A 21,192-nucleotide genomic window follows, 5' to 3' on the forward strand; every position below is an offset into this window, starting at 1 on the left:
GGAAATACTTCAGTTTCCCAAAGTCTAATGCGGAAGCACTTGTCGAGATAGTTCTTGAATGAAGCACATTGTTGGACGTTGTTGCCAGTCAGTATAAAGTCGTCAACGTACAGCAGCACGGCAAGGAACGTTTCGTTTTCCTGAAATGTGAATAAGGAATAATCTGCAGCCGATTGAAAGAAACCATACTTCCTGAGTGCATGGGCAAATTTCGCAAACCAGTTTCTGGATGCCTGCCGGAGTCCGTATAGTGATTTGTGGAGTCGACAGACTTGTCCAGGAGCAACGTTATTTATAACAGGGGGCGGCCTCATATACACCTTCTCCTCGAGATCTCCGTGGAGGAATGCGTTATTGACGTCTAGTTTGAAAAAATCCCAATTGTTGTATAAGGCCACTGTGAGAACCACACGCACGGTCACCATCTTTGCTACTAGAGCGAATGTCTTCGTGAAAGTCGAGACCTTCAATTCGCTTGTAACCCTTCGCAACAAGGCGCGCCTTGTACCGCACCGCTCTATTGGTCCACCTGCTCTTCATTTAATTCGAAAAATACACTCGCACCCACTAGCTTTCTTTTCACGTTGCAGCGACTCCAATGTCCATTTTCCATTATCCTCCAATGCCTTGATTTCGGCTGCCATGGCTTCACGACAATGAGGATATCGAATGGCCTCCGAATACGTTCTAGGCTCAAAATCATTATCAATCGTAGCAAGATAACACTTGTGACTGTGAGATAATCTAGAATAAATCGATATATTTCTCTAGAGGATAGGATGCACCTGAGGAGACTCTTTGAGTCGATAGTACTGTGCTCAAACAACAGTTGCGGACGACGAAGTCTTTTGTATCGTGCAGGCAAGTTTCTGTTCCAAGGGGCGGCTGTTTCCTTGGTAATATTATCTTCTCTGGATCGTCATCTTCTGATTCAGCATCTGATTGATTTGGGGAAGTAGATTGCGGACTGTCTCCCACCTTGCTCCGTATCTTCCGCTGCTTCTGAGGTGGAATCGGGATGAGGAGGTGATTCTTCTGAACTGTTAGCCGAGGCTGGACGATAGGCCATCTGTTGGGTCCATTTCAATTTCGATTTCAATTTCAATTTATTGAATAATAAACTCCGATATGGTTCCATACACCTACATGTTGTTGTCTATGGTGTGCTCTGGGGTTTGGATTTTGAGACTCATGTTGGTTGGTTCTTATTTATTTTCTGGCACTTTTGTTAAAGTGCATTTTGTTTTGAGTATTTTTAGTATTGTAAATGGTGATTTTGTCTTACTACACAAGATGCCCGCGATGTGATGTTTAATATATTGATTGATGTTGGGTTAAATTGAGAAGTCTATCCTAAAAAGATATTTAACTGATTTTTTTTTTAAATGAATGAGTTGTCTTTATATGTTTTGTATTATATCAACAGTTAAAATAAATAAAACAATTAGTTAACTATATACGGATTTCAAAAAAATATTAATATGAGGCTAATTCTATGAAAGGCCATATAAGGAAAAATTAAATGAAAAAAGTCAGTATATAACAGAAAATTATATAAAAAATGTAAATAATATTTATGTATGTACTTGCACTTATCTATATACAATTGTAAAATCCGGTACGAATCATCAAAATGCACCATGTTGGATTAAGTAGGTCTCTACTTGCATGATCTTTCAATCCACCTCCAATAAGAACATGATGAGTGATGTAATAATGTACTCCCGCCTTCTTTTGGGAAGTTGAAAAGACGTTCATTCATAAGTACATATTTATAATGGGTGAATTGATTATTTAAGTTTTAATGAAGTTTGGTATTTATAAAAAGTATCTATTTACAGATTTATTTTTCATAGAAGGGAAGATTGAAACTTGAGAATAAAATTCTTTGTCAACTATCCTAAGTAGAACTGTAATGGTGTTTTCGAACCGTGAGGTTACTTGAGATCTTTTGATGTGGGTGAATTAATATTCTATATTAGCTGGAAGATGATTCTACATCAAGTAGAGACCTATTTTTTGTTTAGGACGGTCGATGAATTTTCTATTACTGAGAGAAGGTACAATGATATAATATACAAAATTGTGTATATTTTATATTGTTGTTTTTTTATTTTTTGGAGGGAATAAACTATTTGTGCCGATTTTTTTTGAATTAGGGATGATTGATAAGATTGCTCCTAGGGATATGATGTACTAAGGTTGCTTCACATCTCGAGGTTAAGTATTGCATCCATAAATGGTTATTGATGAGGGTAAACAAATATCATACTGACAAAGGTTATAATGAAGCACGTTCTATGTTTCTTGCAGGGTCCACTTTTGTCATAAAGATTGCCAGTTATTTGGTTGATTAAGGCAACAATTCGGAATGCTCGGGCTTTTTTGCCTAGTTATTTTTAGTGAATATGCATAATGTTAAGGACTTAAATAAATATGCAATGCACTTTAAATAAGAGAATTAGTGACAATTTATATTGTCACTTAACAATTTAAAAGTAATCTAATATATTAAGATTGTTATTCCAAAATTTTAATTATTGATGAAAAACTCTTTTATATTGAATAAGTAAATTTATGTTTAAAAAATGTAAATAATTTGTCTTTTTATTATATTTATATATTACATTTTTTTTTCGATTATAATAGGAGGCTAATGGCCTAATACAAGGAAATAAAAATAAAATCTAAATAAAAGGCACGGGTAGTCCCATTGATGAGAATCGAACTCGGAATCTTTAGGTTACCAGGTGAGGGTGTTAGTCACTGCATTATACCCATTTCTCATATGATATACTACATTAAAACTAGCTCCCTATGCTTGAGCAATGAGAGGCTTCTATCGTGCAATGAGAGCTTGCCACGTAGGATTATCGAGCAATTCCTTAGCTTACAGTCAATCAACCTTTCCATTCTTCACCATTGACATATACATTGAATACATATGAATTTTTCACACTTAATGAATTTGGCAGCCCCATAATTATTATCTGATATAAGTCTCTAATTGATAATCTGATATAAGTCTCTAATTGATATTTGTTGCCTATAATACTAAAATCAGATTTAGCGACCCTTCAAGTTCAGCATTTGCAGTTCCCAAGCTTCGAAGCCCAGCAGAACTCTCAGAAGTGGCATCGATAAATTTTGGGTTAATCACCTACAAAAGCGCGACATTTACACTTTTTACTACATATAGTATGACATTTAGAAAATAACAGATAAATGTACGACCTTTGGTTTTTTTTTCCTAAATATAGCACGACTTTTGGAGAATAGCACAGAAAGGCATGAACTTCAAAATTTTTCCTAAATATAGCACGACCTTTAAAAATAACACAGAAAGGCACGACCGTCAGATTTACTTGAGATTCTAGCACGTTAAAAAAGAAGGTTGTACCTGAAGGCCATGCGTTTCTGTGAAAAGAGGAGAATCGATTGAATAGAAGGTGATAATCTTTATTGATGTGATAACCGTATATATACAAAATAACTCATTGATACCTACGGTAAGTAAATCAAAAAGGATACTGTATAAACTATACAAAGAATATCCTAAGAATATCCTAGAATATCCTAAGAATACAAAAAGATTCTAATGTAACAAATCTCGAGGAATATGTGGAAATATCTCGGAAATCATGGCATATCCCGTAATACTCCCCCTCAAGTTGGAGAATGAGGATCCCAAATTCCTAACTTGCGAAGGAGTAAATGAAAGCGATCTCGACCGAGAGCTTTAGTGAACAAATCTGCCAACTGTGAATGTGTCGATAAATAAGCTGTAGAAATAATGCCTGACAGTATATGATCCCGGATAAAATGGTAATCGATCTCAATATGCTTGGTTCGTTCATGGAATACAGGATTTGCCGCAATATGTAGTGCGGCTTGATTATCACAATACAAGAGTGTAGGTCCAGGTATTGTGACGCCCAAAGAAGATAGAAGACTACGTAACCATATGACCTCACTAACAGTTGCTGCCATAGCTCAGTACTCAGCTTCTGCAGATGATCTGGAGACTGTAGTTTGCTTCTTTGTTTTCCATGATACTGGACTACCACCAAGTGTGATAAAATATCCGGTGACTGATCGTCTAGTCATTGGACAGCTAGCCCAATCGGAATCACAATATGCTACTAAATCCATGGAAGCAGGTCGTAAGAATATTCCCTGTCCCGGTGAGCATTTGAGGTAACGAATGATCCTTAATGCTGCATCCCAGTGATCCTTTCGTGGGTCCTGCATGAACTGGGAGAGGATGTGAACCGAGTAAGACAACTCAGGACGAGTTATGGTCAAATAAATTAGACGACCGATCAGACGACGGTATCTAGTCGGTTCTGATATTGGAGAGCCCGAGTCCGATGATAGACCATGACGTTGTTCCATAGGAAAGTAGGAGGGCTTCGATCCAAGTAAGTCGCACTCATTGATGATGTCGAGTGCATATTTCCTTTGATTGAGAAATAAGCCCTTCTCCATGCGGGTTACTTCTATCCCGAGAAAGTATCTTAAAGACCCCAGGTCTTTAATGCGAAAATGAGTATCAAGATATCTCTTAAGAGATGTACAGTCTTCAGAACTATTCCCAACGACAATCATATCATCCACATAGACTACCGCAAGAAATTTCTTATCCCGCTGTAGCGTAAAGAGAGAATGATCGGCTTCAGACTGAGAGAAACCATAATTGCGTAGGGCACTCGTAAACTTAGAGAACCAATTGCGAGACGCTTGGCGAAGACCATAAAGAGATTTCTGAAGACGACACGCATAACCTGGGCGTCGATGAGAAAATCCCGGGGGTAACGTCATATACACTTCCTCTTCAAGTTCCCCATGAAGAAATGCATTATGGACATCTAGTTGATGCATTTCCCAATTATTAGTTACTGCGAGAGAAAGCAGAACACGTACCGTAACGAGCTTGGCGACGGGTGCAAAAGTTTCATGAAAATCCACACCCTCTATTTGTGTGAATCCTTTTGCTACAAGACGAGCCTTGAAACGTTCAATGCTGCCATTCGCATAACGTTTAATTTTGAAAACCCATTTGCAACCAATGGGTTTCTTGCTTTCCGGAACTGCTTCTATTCGCCAAGTATTGTTAGATTCCAAAGCTCGTATTTCAGCCTGCATAGCATTACGCCATCGAGAATCTTGTACTGCTTCTTGGTAGGATCGAGGTTCAACCTCATGGTCCAATGCCGCGGTATATGCAAAATGATAATCAGTAAATTTCGAATATGATAGACATGGCTCAATTGAATAAGACTCACCCGAGAAAGTCGATGAAGTGGGTGTGCTCGAATTGGAGAGGGGGGGCTGAATTTCAACTGTATGGCAAAGAAAATCCTTGTGCCAACTGGGAGGATGTCGATTTCTGTCTGATCTTCGTAACTGAATATTCTGATTATCTGGAGTACTATCAGCATGGGTAGGAGAAAGAGGCCCAAAATCCATGGGCTGAATCAGTGGACTGTGTACAGAAAAAGGAAGCTGGGCCACAGAAGGAAGAAGCTGGGCCTCGGAGGAAGTGATCTGGGCCTCGGAGGAAGAGAACTGGGCCTCAGAGGAAGGGAGCTGGGCTGCGGGCCGAGCTGGAATTTTCTCCAGTTCCACGGGCCGATGATTAGAAGAAATGGGCTGGACTGCTGAATTAACTTCGGGCTGGGCATGTCCCAATTCATCATTGGGCTGAACTGATATGAATTTATTTTCTAGCTCAGAATTCTCCCCCTTGCTTCCATAATCCGAACCGGGCACAAAATCCAAGAACAAGGGTGTGTCATTCTTGTCAATAATTCTACTGTCCAACCTCTCTTGAGAAAAAGGAAATGTGTCCTCAAAAAATTTCACATCCCTAGAGATAAATATTTCTCGTGTTTTCAAATCATATAAGCGCCAACCCTTCTTACCGTATGGATATCCCACGAAAATACACTTACGTGATCTTTCTCCAAATTTGTCTGTTACGCTTGACCTATTATGTGCGTAGCAAAGACAACCAAATACTCGTAGGTGAGAATAATCAGGTGGTTTATTGAATAACATCTCAAACGGAGTTTTACCCGATAAAATCGATGATGGCGTTATATTGATGAGGTATGCAGCAGTGGTTACACATTCTCCCCAAAATCGTGTTGGAAGACTTGCCTGAAATAAGAGTGCCCGTGCCACGTTTAATATGTGGCGATGTGTCCTTTCTACTCGCCCATTCTGTTGTGGAGTATAGGAACAGGAAGTCTGATGTATGATGCCACGTTGTGAGAAGAAATTTCTTACTGATAAACTATACAAAGAATATCCTAAGAATATCCTAGAATATCCTAAGAATACAAAAAGATTCTAATGTAACAAATCTCGAGGAATATGTGGAAATATCTCGGAAATCATGGCATATCCCGTAATAGTTTCTGTATTATTTTCTAAAGATCGTGTTATATTTAGGAAAAAGTGCAAATGCCGTGCATTATTGTGCTACTCTTCGACGATCTTGCTATATTTAGGAAAAATTACAAAGATCGTGCCTTTCTGTATTATTTTCTAAAAGTCATTCTATAACTAAAGGAAAAAAAATGCAAAGATCGTGTTTTTTTAGGTGATTAACCCATAAGCTTTTGTATTGAGCTCTTGCCTAAAAGTGGGTCTCGGAGTAACATTAGACATTCTCGACTAAATATATTGTTCTTCGAGATCAGAAATTTTGATGAATAGACACATTGCGTTTGGGAAATTTGGACTCATCCCTCTAGGAGCCATTCCACATTGATGTTTTTAAGTTTTGATGAAAGATAGAATTGGAGAGAATAAACTGATTATCTCATTCTATTCATTAATATGATGATACATATATACAAGCTCCTCATATACAATTGAATACGAAAGGAGTGATTCTGGGGAAGAAAATAAGAAAGAAAGAATAACTTAGGAAACAAAAATATCGTGTATTATTGTACACTGACTCCGATTCTTCTAGAATCCAATACTCCCCGTCAAGGTGGAGCATGGATGTCATACATGCCCAACTTGGTGAGAGGATACTCGAATTGGTCTCGTCCAAAAGTTTTAGTGAATATATCAGCGAGCTGGGACTTGGAAGGTACGCGCCGTGTGACGATTGTCTTGGCTTGAATATGTTCTTGAAACGAAATGACGATCGATTTCGATGTGTTTTGTATGTTCATGGAACACGGGTTTTGCCGCTATATGAAGTGCGGCCATGTTGTCGCACAATAGATTGATCGGGGAGCTGAGGGATGCCGAGAGAAGAAAGTAAGCTCCGTAGCCGTGGTAGAAGCCATTGAACGGTGCTCCGCCTCCGCTAATGATCGAGCAACTGTCGTTTCCCTTTTGGTTTTCCAAGATATTGGACAACCTCCTAGACTGATGAAGTAGCCACTGAGCGAGCGTCGGCTTTGGGAGCAAGTGGCCCAATCCGAATCACAGTAGGCTGTAAGGGACAAGGTGGAAGGAGGCTTGAATAATAAGTCTCGACCCAGATTTTGCTTGAGATACCTAAGAACCCGGATGGCGGCGTCCCAATGTGGTTGGCGTGGGCATTGCATGAATTGAGATAACACATGAACCGGGTAACTTAACTCAGGACAGGTTATTGTGAGGTAGAGCATGCATCCCACTAACCATCGATAGCTGCTTGGATCCACGAGTTCAGCACCATTGTCCGGTGATAAACGCAGGTGTTGTTCCATCGGGAAAGCCGCAGGTCGGGTTCCCGTCATACCAGTTTCTTCCAAGATAGCAAGGGTATGCTTTCGTTGGCAAAAGGAACAAACTATCTGTGCTGTGAGCAACTTCGATACCAAGGAAATACTTCAGTTTCCCCAAGTCCTTAATACGGAAGCACTTGTCGAGACAGTTCTTGAAGGAAGCACATTGTTGGACGTTGCTGCCAGTATGTATTAAGTCGTCAACGTACAGCAGCACGGCAAGGAACGTTTGGTTTTTCTAATATGTGAATAAAGAATAATCTGCAGCCGATTGAAAGAAACCATACTCCCTGAGTGCATGGGCAAATTTCGCAAACCAGTTTCTGGATGCCTGCCGGAGTCCGTATAGTGATTTGTGGAGTCGACAGACTTGTCCAGGAGCAACGTTATTTATAACAGGGGCGGCCTCATATACACCTTCTCCTTGAGCTCTCTGTGGAGGAATGCGTTGTTGACGTCTAGTTTGAAAAAATCCCAATTGTTGTATAGGGCCACTGTGAGAACCACACGCACGGTCACCATCTTTGCTATTGGAGCGAATGTCTTCGTGAAAGTCGAGACCTTCAATTCGCTTGTAGCCCTTCGCAACAAGGCGCGCCTTGTACCGCACCACTATATTGGTCCACCTGCTCTTCGTTTAATTCGAAAAATACACTTGCACCCATTAGCTTTCTTTTCACGTGGCAGCGACTCCAGTGTCCATTTCCATTATCCTCCAATGCCTTGATTTCGGCTGCCATGGCTTCGCGACAATGAGGATATCGAATGGCCTCCGAATACGTTCTAGGCTCAAAATCATTATCAATTGTAGCAAGATAGCACTTGCGTTCATTGCAATTTCCATTTCAATTTCAATTTATTGAATAATAAACTCCAATATGGTTCCATACACCTACATGTTGTTGTCTATGGTGTGCTCTGGGGTTTGGATTTTGAGACTCATGTTGGTTGGTTCTTATTTATTTTCAGGCACTTTTGTTAAAGTGCATTTTGTTTTGAGTATTTTTAGTATTGTAAATGGTGATTTTGTCTTACTACACATGATGCTCGCGATGTGGTGTTTAGTAGATCGATTGATGTTGGGTTAAATTGGGAAGTCTATCCTAAAAAGATATTTAAAATTTGAAGCATAAAATTATATGATTTCTTTTTTTTTTTTATAAATCAATTTCATATGTATCAAAAGATAGTGTAGCGCAGTGGCGCACGCAATGCCTAGTAAGCAAGAGGTTCCATGGTTGATCCTTAGCATCCCCTTACATTTATGTATACCTAGATTTTTTCATGTTTTCAAGGATTAATTTTTTTTTTCAAGTTTCTTGGATGTATTTATATATAAGATATTTTCGAGGAAATTATTTATTTCAATTTTTTTGTTATTCTAAAGTTTGTAAAAACAATAATATACACATAAAATAAAAATTGCATAAAAGTTAGTGCAATGCGCGGGTTAGATGCTAGTTACTATTGATACAAATCCGTACAACGCACGGGCTAAAACCTAGTATAGACTATAGAGTAAAGTTTACTTGTAACGGCAATAAATGTGTTGAATGGCTGCTTCGTCCCTTAAATCCAATGGTTAGGACATCGTCTTTTCATGTCGAAGGCCCGGGTTCGATTCCCATAAGGGATAGGTTCTCATTCCTGGCCGCTTTTCAATTAATGCATTTGAAAAATATAAAAATACAAAAACTGTTTTGGCAATAAATGCATATTGAAATGCATTTAAGAAATATAAAAGATAAAACTATTAAAATTATATAATCAATATAATGTGAATTGATTGAATACAAAATACAATACTTTTTTCTTTTTTATAAATAAGCACAATGAATCATAAGAATTAATGAATAATTTAAAATTTTACTATAAAAGCATAATAATATTAAGAAATGAAATCTATGAATATAAATGTATTGGATACTTTCAATTTTATTAGAATAATATTTGTATTTTATATACAAGTTTGATGTTAGAATATTCAAATTGATATTATATAGCTAATATTATATTTAATGTTGTAAATACTTAAATACAATACTAAATATATAAATAAAATAAGCTTGTGTAATGCACCAGACGTCTGGTTGCAAAATTATTATTGAATCATAGAACTTACTCAAACTGTAATTAAAATTTAGTTTGATTTTTACAAAAAAAAAGTCTATTATTGAATAGTATTGTTTGAATTATTGCATTTAATAATTAAAAAAAATATTAATTTTCTAAATAAAAATCGATATTTTAAAATGTGATTAATTAAAATAATAATGATACTTGATTATGAATAGCAACCCGTGCAATGCACGAGATAGAGCATTAATTTCTTATAAAATTCAATCGTATACCCTTTGACTATTAAATAACTATTGTTCCCTTAATTTTCTCAATTTTTCCTCCATTTTCTCTCCCTCTCCCCCTTTCTCTCCCCTACTCGGGTTCTTAAAGTCCTAGTGAATTAGTTCTTATTAATTTCATTAACTTCTAATTTAATTCCATTTCACAATTTTTTCTTTTTAATTTTTAATTAAGTTCATTAATTAATACAAACAAGTTGCACACACATTAAAAAAATCATAAAAAATTAATTATAATTCTTTAGAGATTTTTAAAGATTATGGCAGCCTATCCGTAGCACACCTATGCGTCATGTATTTATATATGTGTGTGTGTATTTGAAAGTAAGATCATGGTGAGCCTAGTCAGATAGGCTCGAAACACTTTGTTATTTAATGAAATTTTCTCGATTTTTTGAGTTTTTCTAAAAGAAAATTTTTTAATTTTAAAAACATATAGATATAGATATTAATCTGTGGGACCTTTCATTATTTTCTAGATTTTGAAAAAATAATTTTGATTTTTTATTTTAAGATATATAAATATTGATTTGCTCGATCGATCAATATTTCTTGGTTTTTTGAGATTCTTAATTTATTTTTATTTTTAAAACACATAAATATATATTTTTGAGACCCATCATTATCTTTTCGAGTTTTTAACCTTTTTTAAAAAAATGAATATTTTATCTTTTAAAACATATATAGATATAAATTTATATAACCTGTCATAACTTTTTCTCATTTTTTTGGGTTTTTAAAATTATTTATACTAGAAAAAAGGGTTACTTTTGACTTTTCAAACACATCCTAAAAATAAGGTGGTACATATAAAATTGAACTTTCACTCAAATAATTGTATAAGATAAGATAAAAGATTTTAGGAAAAGATCCACATAAAACATATCACGTAACATCGTATTTGCTTTTCAAAAAAAAATTATATCATATTTTCTTAGATATGAAGTATAGTATTATATATTTGTTTTCAAAAAGAAAATCTTATCATATTTTTTTATAGTAGATATGATGTACTATCTATATTGTATTTTGTATGATTTACTATAAATAGTGGAAGTACAACGCATAAACCGTGATAATTGCTACCACTATAATTTCCCAATTTTTTGTATGCACGCGAGTTTATATTAATAAGTCCACATTTGGATATTTGGAGGTCAGTTCTTCAACTTTTTACTTTTTCTCGTATATAAACTTTTTTAGAATTTCAGGATTCGCCAATTTGTGTATGTGGTTAAGTTTTAACGTACAACACAACGTACCCCTATATGAATCTTAATAATGTTTAAGATAAAAAATTATCCTTGTCATGGTTGGAATTTTTTTTTTTAAATTTTTTATGCATAAATTTGACAAATACTACATGCAGATGACTCCCTTTCATCTAGTTTTCTAGCCTCTTTCCTTTTCCCTCTCTGTCTCTCTCTTAGCAAATGGTATGATCAGGGAAAACGAACAGAGCCAAAACAGCTCGCCAGCAAGACAAGAACAAAGAACAGCCCCCGTTGCCGCCGATCATCTAGATTTCAAGAGCAGCCGGCAATGTGGGTTGTCCACCGGAGTTTGGACAACCTCCGGGGCTCCACCATCGTGTTGGGTATCTCCAACGCGGTGGTCCTGATCCTCGGCGCCTCGCTGCTCATCGTCGATTTCAACTCCTGCGGCCACCACAACGCCCTGCCCTTTGCGGCCGTCACGCTGGCCTCGGCTGTCCGGATTGCCGCGATGGTCAACACGGCTATCGCTCAGGAGGCCACCGCCCAGAACATCCTCGGGTCTCCCGAGAGCTCCGTCGTGGACACGGCCGTCCGCATCGAGAGGCGGGTAATTTCGACCTGACCCTTTCCAATGCTCTTCTTGATACTCTGCCATTGATGAATGCCTATTTCTTGTCGGGTTTGTTTGTTGATTTTTCTGGCATTCTCGTCTGCTTGAGCGGTCTTGTGGGTTCGAAATCATATCGGTGCGGTGCCCCCATTTCTTTGAATTGGGTAAAATTAATTGTAGCTCATTTCCGATGTACTGTTGCCATGTTGATCCATGTCTCGATATTTCGTTCTGTTGCATGAATTACTTCGGTCCAGTTAGGCTCGAGTATGCTCTCATGGGCTGTGTGATGCAAAACATTTCAAGATTTCTTAATAAGCATCGCACATATGATATAGTTGGAGATCATGTTTTCTCAACTGGGCTCCTCTAGCATATTTGCAGTTACTAGTCTTCATACAAATTTAACTTTCCGGAGCTTATGCTTTTCCTTCTTGAATGTTTACTTCTGCACTGGAAGACCACACATATTAAGGTAATTCTTTTTCCTTGTTTGTTGAGCAGGTAAGGTATAAGAAGTGGATCTGGTGGACGCGTTTTGCGACAATTATTACGGTGCTGCAGTTTGTTGGAGCCATTTACCTTTTGGTGCACATGTATAGATCTGCTTCCCACCAAGAAACTGCCAATGAATGTCTTTTAGGTAAAAATGTCTCCCTAGTTCAAGTCTTCCATTTTCTGGAACTCCCGGTGTTTTGACCTTTTGCCTTTTGGTGCATATTCTTGCAATGATGAGCAATTGTTTGGTTGCAGTAATTTAGGCCTGTGACTATCTCTGCAATAGGTAGTCTCTGTTTGATCTGGCTGAGACTATTGACAGCATCATTAGATTGGTCCTCGTGGTATCTTTTGTTTGCTAGTGAAAAAAACATGTAGGAAGGAGGAAAGAAAAAAGGCAGCATTAGAAATGGACACAAATTACAAGGATTGCAGAAGTACTCTACAGTAAGTGGTCCTAAGGTGCAAAGTTTGGACCTTACATTTGTAATGCATGTATTCTAATGGTCGAGCATAATTTATTTTACTTTTTATATGGCATTTTTGTGAGCCTATGCTTGAGCTTATGAAGACCTTGCAAGTTCATGGATTTATGTAAGTTTGGGCCAGTTCTGAAAGACCATTTCACCTACCACATTGACCCATGAGAATTGGGCAGTTGAACACGAGAGATATGACCATTCCTCTTTGTTCACTGTGGTTCTTAATCAAGTTGAATTTGTTTGTTTAAGAAAATTTTTAATGCCCTGTTTGGATTCCTATTTTAACTTTTAACTTTAATTCAACACACTACATAACAAAAACACACGTTTCCCAAGTCAAATTTATAATCACATCTCATTTGTCCTTTTCCACAATCAAAATCAAAATCAAAGTTACTTTAACTCTGAATCCAAACGCACCATTAGTTACTTTATCGCGGAGCAAGTTTCCTCATTTTCTCGACTATTATTTGGATGCAGGGGTAGTGTCAAGAGATAGCAGATGGGAGAAGAACATGCTGGCTGTGTTTGTGATAATGGTATGTGTTATTGCGATTATTCAGTGCTTCGCTGGGTCTGATGTTCTGAGATGGAGGTCGTTTTATGTGACTGAAGACAAAGCATGGAAGGCCCACTATAGGGAGGTATTTGATCTTGGCATGCGCGAGGCCTTGTGCTGTCTTGGACGATCCAAATACTTGTAGGCTAAATAATAATCATCACTTTTATTTATATTGGATTGCATTCAGAAAACTCCTGAGTTGCTTATTGGCCTGCAAATTTGTCCAGGAGTGCTTCGGAGGAGGATGAGGTTTATTCTGTTGCCCAGGTGCTGGGTGATCTAGTTGCCTATCGCGCATCAGGCACTGGTCACTTGGAACTTTTGACAGGTTTGTAATCTGGGTAGTTTGCTCTATTAATTAGTTACACAGTTATGTTTTGTACCGAAATTATTCATGGGCATGGTATAATAGATAATTTCTTTTGAAAAAGCCCAAGCGTGTGGCCTAGCATATAAAAGGTACGCATAGGGAGTCGAACTAGGTTTGAGGTATATAGGCACGTGTTAGCATCCTTAAACCACCAAGCTAAATTCTCAGCGACTTCTGATTCTTGTTAAAATTGAAATTTGCCACATCAAGGTTCTTCCCTTATATTTATCAATACCTAAAATCTGTACTATGCTCAGGTCTAGCTTTATTTCAGAGGCATGTTAATTCACCAAAGAGTGATGAAGGTCTTGGAGCAGCACCTAGAGGACAGATGGAGGAGGCTGCTTCCCTTCACCGATTTGCTGAAGCCGCATATACGGTACTTTGTTTTGCAATTTTGTGAAAGTTATCTCTGTTTCTTTATATGATTGGACATTTTCAAATCTTAAATGATTCATTTTGTAGGGTCCTTTGCTTGATGTTGGAAGGAATCCCTTCTCATTTCCATGTGCTTGGGCTTATAGGCAGGGGATCTTGACGCCGTGGTCTCGAAACAGGTTGTTATTTCATAGGATTATGGTGCTTGATGAAATTTATTTTTCCGACGTAGTTATTTGTTAAGTGCCTTTTTCAATTCTTTATGGAGCTTGTTTCTATTTCTAAAATTGATTATCTTGCTGCATTTGTTCTTAATTTTCTGGCTTCATCTTTTCAGGAGGCCGAAACTGAAAGGTGACAATTGGTGGCGTGGCCATGCAGCAGCTTTTCTGAAGTACTTGCACTTGGCCCCAGATGCTCTTCGTAAAGGGCGTGTTTCTCAGGTCATCTTAGGGCCCTTTCTGTTTTTGAAATATTATTTTCTGATCTGCTTTTATATTAGAAATATTTTCAGTCCTTTTATGTTTTTCCTTAGATTCATTTCGAAGGAATATTTATTTGCCATGAATACCTAGTTTCCTTTTCTATTTTAGAGAAGATGTGAAGCTGCATATTTTATCGTCGTCTTGCACGATCTTCAAACGGTTGTTATTGCGGTGCGTGGAACTGAGACCCCGGAAGATCTCCTGACTGATGGCTTATGCAAAGAATGCCCCCTTTCTAGTGAAGACTTAGATGGGTTGATAAAGCATGTCTCCCTCCCTCCCTCCCTCCCTCTCTCTCTCTCTCTCTCTCACACACACACACACACATACCTGTTCTCTGTCCCTGTTTCTGAATGGCTTTAAGCCGTTTCCAACATTCCATGCTCGTCTGTTGGTGTTTTTGAGCAATTTTGCCCCATTTTCTGCTTCTTTTATGAAGTATAGTCGTGAATGGATAAGCAAGACATTTCTTTGCATGAACTTCCCTGTGTATTCGAGTTTACCATCTTATTTGTTTCTCCTTGTTTCTTGGTTTGTAACTATAGGATAGAATGAAAGACAAAAACAATCATTCTTCATCTCAAAGTACATTAATAGACAGTGCTCTCGTATTACGCGATGATGTTGTAGGATCAAACTGAGATAATTTTCTTTTCCCTTTTTCTGCAGTAGCAATCAAGTAAAACTCAATGCAAGACAAGACATTGAGTCGTCTTTCCCTCACTACGGGCACTCTGGTATAGTTGAAGCCGTCCGGGATCTCTTCCTGCAGATTGATGGCAGTCCCGTAGATGATTGTGAGTAGAGTAGCCCTTTTTTCTTTTTTTTACTCAGTCCATTTCCTAGTTGTGTCACTTTATGAGCCTTACGCATGCACAGAGAGAGAGAGAGAGAGAGAGAGAGAGAGAGAGATGGGAAAAAAGTCGTGATAAATACCCTTGCGCTTGCAATGGGATCACGTTATAATCTTACTATTTTTTGTTGCACCAAAAGAGCCATTAAGAATTGAGACTAATCTTTCTGGTTGCTTTTCCTGTCTTAATTTTTGCGGTAGCTGGGGATATAGAATCTACACAAACAGGTTTCCTCTCCTCATTGATGGGATCAGGATGCGAGTGTGACGGTTACAGTATCAGAATAGTGGGCCACTCTTTGGGAGGTTCTATCGCTTCTATGCTTGGAATTCGAGTATGAATTTTTCCTTTTCACAGATTCATTTGATTTATTATTAGGGGAAATAATTGGACGCAAAGCATTTGAACTTTCTTCTTAAGTATAGAGATATCTCCAGCTCTAAATTAATGTAAATTTTGTGAACCGTTTGCATTCTCTATATCGGGGAATTCTCTAATATTTAGAAAAATTATGTCACCCCTTGGAGTGAGACTGGTCAAGTGACAGTGAACAAGTTACTGTCAAATTATTTTCTCTTGTTGTATATAGTTTGATGTTTTCATATGAACTTGTTTTTCCATGTTATTTTCCTGTTATTCCTTAAAGGTCATACAGACTGGAATGACTGTCTATAATTTTGTAAAATATCATATCCATAGGAAGGCAAAAAGCAAATTAGCATTGAGTCATTGCTTGATATGTGACTAAATAAAGGTATAACTCCCTTGTTTATTTTACTCTCTTTGACAGCTTTACCATAGATACCCCAATCTTCATGTCTATACATATGGAAGTCTTCCTTGTGTTGATCTGACGGTGGCAAACTCTTGTACAGAATTTATCACAAGGTAATTAGGGGAAAAAAATAATGCTCTTATTAAAATTGCACGGATGCCTTTATAATTCGAGAAGTCATCAAATTCCGGTTGAACCTATTGGTTGCCAAAATTAGGAATTTTACCTGCTCATTTAGAAATCAAGAATACTATTTCATAATTCAGGATTTCCTTGTATTATCATATAAATTACTGAGAGTTAATTAGAGTAATTTACCCCTTTTTTATCCTTCCATGCATCTATTTTAATAGTTTGAGCTTTTTGCAGTATCGTGTACGACAATGAATTTTCTGCCCGCCTTTCAGTTGGATCAGTACTCCGACTCAGAGCGGCAGCTCTCAGGGCCCTCTCCCAAGATCAGAAAACCGACAATGCCTTGATCTTTAGACTTGCCCATCAGTTCCTGTTCTTGAACAAGTACCTTAGTAACAGGGTTCAGGGTCCTCAACCTATTGAGGCTGGAGAATATACCCAAAACCCACATCCTGTGCAGTACAAGAATGAAGAGGGTGGTGAGATCGATTTATTCTCATTTGCTTCTAATTTATCATCAATATTCTTTATTTTTTCTGCTTGTCTTTAGTTTAGGATAAAAATCTAGATGGTACACGAACTTGGGTAGTAAGTAGGAGTGGGCTCTCCAACTTCCGATGAGATTAATTTGGTCCTCTAATTGCTCAAGGATGTCTCTTATGCATTTGGTAAATTGGAATGATAATTCTTGTTCTGAAATGGAGTGCCTTTTCCTAGCAATGGAATTTCCATTATGTGCAGTCTGGGTTTGGGGGAGAATAAGGATTATCCATAATTATGTATTTAAAGTTCTTCCATTTTTCATTGTTTCAAGAGGTCCAAAATACCAGTGTTGCTTAATTTTTTGATATAGCACAACCCAACGTACCAGCATAAGGAGTCTCAGGCTATTCTCTGGTTACCCTCTAGTCCCCACGATGAAGTCCAATTCAACCTCTACATAGCCAAACTCAGCTGAGACTGAGGACCCCCCTTTTTGAGCCAATTATGGCCTAGACTGCGGTGAATTTACCTCCAAATCGAGGCGTTGAGGTGTCAGTAATGTTGTTCCTAAATTGGATGTGTAGTGACAGCATTACCGACAGCTTGGTCTCATTCATGTCACACAAATGTTGACAAGGGGCATTCCCCAAATTGAAGCTTAGGGTGATGATGGTGATGCCTACCTAAGTAGGATACCTGTACAGGGCATATGAACGTGGTTTCTGAAATTAAGAACTTCTAAACTTCAGTTCTGTGTCAGAACTCTTCCCCAGAGTGGGAAATGAGAACTGGAGCCCCGTAACGATAATATTTATGTATTATAATTGTAAACTCATAAAGGATAGGGGATCGAACTAATGAGCACATACAGTCAAGTGTTCAATCATAGGTTTGATGTCCAGTTGCTTGCTCATTCATCATATCTCAAAAAGTATTGTAAATTTTTTCTTTAAAAACACAAGGTCCAATTTCCCGGTTCAGTAAAAGATCAGTAAGTTCATGAAGTGAAGGAACCTTGAGATTTCAGCTTCCCTCAGTGCTTCTAATTTCTCAATAATCTGTTTTGCTAAAAGAGATTTGACCTTTATATTTGCAGGGAAAAAGGAATTGGACAATGTGTCCCCTCTCTTGGACGAGGCGGGCGCGAAAAGTACTGCCATTGATATTGATAGCTGCAACATCACGAGTTCTCTTGAGCCTGATGACTCCACTGTGGAAAACTCGCTTGATGATCCTGTCTCTGAATTCTTAGAAACTGTCCCAGAACCTGACAATTCCTCGGACCAGGACCCGGCCGAGTTGTTCATTCCCGGTCTTGTGATCCACATAGTCCCGAAGAAGAACAACTTCCTCATTCCCATGTGGAGAGGCTGGGGGGCCCAGGAGACTGCAGAGAGCTTCAGAGTCTATGTGGCCGACCGACAAAGCTTTAGGGACATGGTTGTGTGTCCTTCAATGTTTCTCGACCATCTCCCTTGGAGGTATGATTTTGTGTGACAAATCCTATTTTTTAAGACTGTAGGGGTAAATTGACATGGGCTTCAAAGTTCCAAGGGAAAGCTGGAAATTCTCCCAATTTATTAGCTAGAGTTCGACACTCTGTATTACTTGTAAGTTCTAAATCTAATATCAGTTGTTCGTTTTTCCCCCAGATGCCGCAATGCACTGCACAAGATATTAGCCAATCAAGATTTGGGTTTACAATCTGAATAAGTTGAGTACGTTCTTATTCCTTCTGATGCATTGGACTGGAGATTTCCCCACCATTGATTGCATATATGGAAACTACAACTAACTGATGGAGTATCTCCAAGAGCAGTTCTGATACGTTTTCACGCGGGAAAACAGAAGCTGTTCTTGGAAGTGAAGTGCTTAGAAAGGCGAAGACGGGACGAGACCTTATCCAAGGTGAAGATGGGACGACCTTACATGATGTCTGTTGCGATATATATATGTAGTTGTATTAAGAACTCAGGTTTCTATGCGAATGCTGATGACTACATGACCCTTGATGAGAATTGAGAATTGATGAGAATTGCGAATATAGTGGCACTTAATTTGGGTAATCGAACATAAGGTCGTCCAGTTAGGTTCAATTTGACATGTCCTTGGTCCTGAAATTCTTTACTATTGATTTACTATGATTTTTCAAAGATAAAATATCCAAACATACTTGTTTCTAACCCGCTTAATGGAAGATTTCTGTTCTCGTGATTCAATATATTTCTTGAAATAAAAGGAAATACTCATTCTATGAAAAGAAATAAGATATAAAAGGAAATAACACGTGTTTTAATTAAGAATAATTCTATCAAAAGAAGAATTAATCTTTTGGAAAAGAATGATGTTTTCTCGGGTTTTGGTTTGTCTTTGGAATGAAATCAGTTCAGCCTTTTCATGGCTAAATCCTTTACGAGATTTTTACTTGTCTGGCAAGGGTCATTTTACCATGATATATGTATGCTTAAAAATTAACCACTGTACTACACAAATTTCATCCATTAAATGTTTCAACTTTTTGAAACCGAAATTTTTTCAACTTTTACTCATGTCCACCATTATCTTTAGCTTTTGGGCTGGTACTATGGGTGTTCATATTCTGCTTTTGCATTTTTTACCCACCTATTGTAGAGTTGTCCTTATTTGTCTTGACGAGTATCTTAATGATATTGCGGTGCGTCACCCATTACTAAACCAACTTAACAAATCGGTTCATTAACCAAACCGAATAACCGGGTTTAACTCAATAAAAAAATAAACATAAGACTGATATAAGAAGAATGGTGTGGTCATGTAAACTGATTTCGAATCCGATAATTTCGACTGGATTCTTTTTTCTATTTTCTTTTTTTTTGGAGAGATTTGCTTTCCTAACTTTCCTCCTTGAAATCATGACTAATTTCAAGAAAATAAAATCTTGACAAATACACTGTGTAAAAGAAAATTATTTGTTTCCATAATTATATCTCTCTCCTAAAGCAAATTCGTCTTAATTCTCGTTTGGAAGTGCAACGGCGGTTGCATAAATGCTTTTTCTATTGATTTTTATTAAGCAGAAACAGTGTTTGATAAACAATTTCAAAGACATGGTTTGGTTGATTTTAACGGTCGAAAATGTGATTTTTTTTAACAGATTATTAGGTGCTTATAAAAACTGCTTATGTTTATTCTCTATTTTAAGCATTAATTTTAATTTTATTAGTTTCAAATTATTACCCCAAAACTTCTACTTATTCTGAAATCATCACTTATTTTAACAATTATGTATTGTTACGAGTAATTCATTCAAATCAACTATGTTTAGTCCATGGAATTCTCAATCAGCACCGACTTCCTTTGTTTTTTCCCCCAGACTCCATCTCAGACTATCAAGTCTGTTTCTCTGTTAGGCTGCAAACAAGACAGCCAAACAGCCAAAATAGATGCTTTTGTTCGAAGAGGTCAGCCATTTTGGGCCCGGAGTGGTGGAGGAGAGCGCCATATCGATCCAACAGGCTCGGATCCCAGTTGAACATTTTTTTACATTGACACTATACTGTCATCCTCAATTGGACGAAATAAATAGAAAAAATTTATTCACAGAATTCATGATAGCAATAAAAGAGACCGCCAGTTTTGCACCAGAAAGAAATCACAACTCCTGCTTCTAAACCTTCGATCATTCAATAAACAAAATCTCATCAACATCAGCCAGCATAAAATGAAAAACGAAGATGGTAACGCCATCGAGCATTAGCTATCTATGTCCTTATCTTAACGACTATAAAAAGATTTTAAGGATTCTGGATCAGAAACAGATAATTTTTCTTGGCTTGTGGTTCCTAGCTATCTATAAACTTCCTTTAATTTAGCTTAATACTGTCGGAGAACCGGGGGTCATTCTTCAGTGCCAGCATGCAGCAGCTCGTTTACATTGAACAGCTCCTCTACTGTGTAATAATTCAACCAACCAAACTCTCCGTTCTGATCGGCCCCCCTTGACTGACATCTTCTCGAGTCTGCTGATTTGCCGGTTCTTGATGGTCACCCTTTGTTTCCACCTTAGTAGGAAATCCACCTAAGTCGGTTCCTTGCATTGCACTCGTAGCCTCGGACCCATAGGATGAGGTTGACTCATTTGGTGTCTCCACTGAAGAGGCTGTTGATGTGGCCGAGGAGGACTCCTCCAGCGAACTGGTTGTCATTACAGGGTCGTTCAAGTCCAGCCTTGCCGAGGGCCCATGCGGCCCCATTTACATCGAACAGCT

General features: G+C 37.8%; 1 protein-coding gene across 1 annotated transcript; it reads left to right on the forward strand.

The window, feature by feature from the left end:
• The first annotated feature begins 11,476 nt into the window (after positions 1-11,476).
• LOC116214946 lies at positions 11,477-19,041 on the forward strand. The gene is made up of 14 exons (XM_031550470.1): positions 11,477-11,920; positions 12,428-12,566; positions 13,384-13,603; positions 13,693-13,793; positions 14,093-14,214; positions 14,301-14,392; positions 14,551-14,656; positions 14,807-14,961; positions 15,368-15,495; positions 15,753-15,886; positions 16,343-16,440; positions 16,697-16,941; positions 18,042-18,426; positions 18,598-19,041. Exons 1-14 carry the CDS (start codon positions 11,639-11,641, stop codon positions 18,656-18,658), a joined length of 2,268 nt encoding a protein of 755 aa, XP_031406330.1. The 5' UTR covers positions 11,477-11,638; the 3' UTR covers positions 18,659-19,041.
• The last annotated feature ends 2,151 nt before the right edge of the window (positions 19,042-21,192 follow it).

This window comes from Punica granatum, chromosome 7, assembly GCF_007655135.1.
Source record: "Punica granatum isolate Tunisia-2019 chromosome 7, ASM765513v2, whole genome shotgun sequence".
NCBI lineage: Eukaryota > Viridiplantae > Streptophyta > Magnoliopsida > Myrtales > Lythraceae > Punica > Punica granatum.

What these genes read in the sequence shown, in the direction of transcription:
- LOC116214946 (XM_031550470.1), top strand. Translation starts at nt 11,639, where the DNA reads ATGTGGGTTGTCCACCGGAGTTTGGACAACCTCCGGGGCTCCACCATC. An exon ending in TGCCAATGAATGTCTTTTAG is followed by an intron (nt 12,567 to 13,383) that starts GTAAAAATGTCT and finishes ATTTGGATGCAG; the next exon opens with GGGTAGTGTCAAGAGATAGC. An exon ending in ACGCCGTGGTCTCGAAACAG is followed by an intron (nt 14,393 to 14,550) that starts GTTGTTATTTCA and finishes TCATCTTTTCAG; the next exon opens with GAGGCCGAAACTGAAAGGTG.